The sequence below is a fragment of the Ursus maritimus genome, unplaced genomic scaffold, assembly GCF_017311325.1.
Source record: "Ursus maritimus isolate PB19 unplaced genomic scaffold, ASM1731132v1 scaffold_2, whole genome shotgun sequence".
In the NCBI taxonomy this organism is placed as follows: Eukaryota; Metazoa; Chordata; class Mammalia; order Carnivora; family Ursidae; genus Ursus; species Ursus maritimus.
Genome location: NW_024424452.1, coordinates 10,828,090 through 10,829,804, shown reverse-complemented (window position 1 = coordinate 10,829,804; position 1,715 = coordinate 10,828,090). Strand labels below are relative to the sequence as shown.

The 1,715-nt window shown below is 62.3% G+C and overlaps 1 protein-coding gene across 1 annotated transcript in view; it reads left to right on the top strand.

Annotated features, from left to right (window-relative positions):
* The first annotated feature begins 175 nt into the window (after positions 1 to 175).
* CASTOR2 (cytosolic arginine sensor for mTORC1 subunit 2) overlaps positions 176 to 1,715 on the top strand; it is a 54,030-nt gene continuing 52,490 nt past the window's right edge. The window contains exon 1 of the mRNA XM_040634982.1: positions 176 to 309. Coding sequence (XP_040490916.1) covers positions 197 to 309 — 113 coding nt within the window. The 5' untranslated portion in view covers positions 176 to 196. The remainder of the gene's footprint in view (positions 310 to 1,715) is intronic.

Below are 1,715 nucleotides of genomic sequence, written 5' to 3'. Positions count from 1 at the left end.
CCGCCCGCCGCCTGCCCGCCGCCCGCGGCCCCTCGCGGCTCGGCGGGCCTCCCCTTTGTCCGCCCCGAGCCGCCCGGCGCCGAGCTCCCGGTCCCCGGGCCGGCCGCCCGCGGCGCTCGGTGCCGGCTGGGCGCTCAGGGGGCGGGGGCCGCGGCTCGCCCCCCGCCGATGAGCCGCCGCGGAGCGCGGGCGGACGATGGAACTCCACATCCTGGAGCACCGGCTGCAAGTTGCCAGCGTCGCCAAGGAGAGCATCCCGCTCTTCACCTACGGCCTGATCAAACTTGCCTTCCTGTCCTCCAAGACCAGGTGAGCGCGCGGGGACGCGGCGCCGGCCGGGGAGAGACAAAGAGGCGCACCCGGGCGGCTGTCCTCGCCGCGGCGGCTCGGAAAACAACTTCGAGCCCCGGGGAGCGCCCCCGCCCCGCCGCCCGCCTTATTTTCGACAAAGCCACCCGCTCTGCCCTCGAACGGGGTCCTTCCACACCGAACCCCCCTCCCGCGATGCACCCCCGCCGCTGTCTTCCCCCCCACCCCCATCTCGGTCCCCTCCCTCCCATCCCCTCCCCGAGATCCGGAGGGCCGAGGAGGCTGCAGTGACGAATCCGTGAATGAATGAACGAACGAATGAATGAATGAAAAACAGGTGTGGGGACGCGACAGTGGAAAAAACAAACTAACACCCCCATCCCCCAATCCCTCGGTTGGGCCGGCCCCCGTCGCCGGGGCCGGGGGAGGGATTCTGCTGAGCGCGGCTACCCAGAGCAGAAAATCATAAAATCATTAGTGGGTGTTTATCTCAAGGTGCCTGCGAGGGTTGCGGACGGCACGGGAGGCTGGGGGAGGGCCCGGGAGGGGCTGCGGGTGAGGGTCGCCGTGCTTCATTCTCCTCCAGGTCCGGGAAGGTTAGGGGGGGGGGTGTTGCCGAACCGTGGAAGGGGGAGGAGCAGGAGTGTTTATGGCTCAGCCTCGAGGCTGGGCTTGGATGCTGCAGGGGGAAAAATAGTTGAAGGCCTTGGGAGGTTGGGGAAGAAACAACAACAACAAAAAAAACCAAGTTGGATTTTCCCACTGCCAGGTCAGGGTCTGACTTTGTGAGCCCCGGTGGATGCTTGGATTGGGGTGTGTTTTTTAAGGAGCCCGAGCCCAGTGGAGTGTGAGCGCGAGCTAGCCGCTGTAACTTAAATCCCTCGTTTGTCCACCATTGTGACTGTTGGAAAGCGATGAAGTTGTTGCTGGTTGGGTTTTTCGGGGTTGGGGCCGAGGTGGTTCTCCCTTGCTGCAAAATGAATGAATACATTACGGGTCAAGGTTAAGGTTGAAATGACGGGCCCCTGAGGCTGCCCCCTTGGGCTCAGAGCTCAGGGAAGCTCTGGGATTGCAGGGAAATTATTCAATCCGAGCCTCTTATCTGCCTGTTAAAGTTCTTGCCTGGAAATCTCACTTTGATGTGTGTGTCTGAGCGGGCAGCTCGGTCCCGCCATTGTTTGCGAGATGGAGCGAGATCTGCTGGTGGTATCTTGTTTACTTTCTTCTCCGGCTGCTCGGTGGGGTATGGAGGGTTGAAATCCTCTCCTTCCCCGAGCTGTGGCTCCTTTGATTGCAAAGGTAATTATTAAACAGGTCATTTGAAAACAAAAGCCAACAGCTCAAATTCTGAACCTTTCCCTCCCCCCGCCCCTCCCGGCCCCCCCTGGCTGTTGACACCCCCCCCC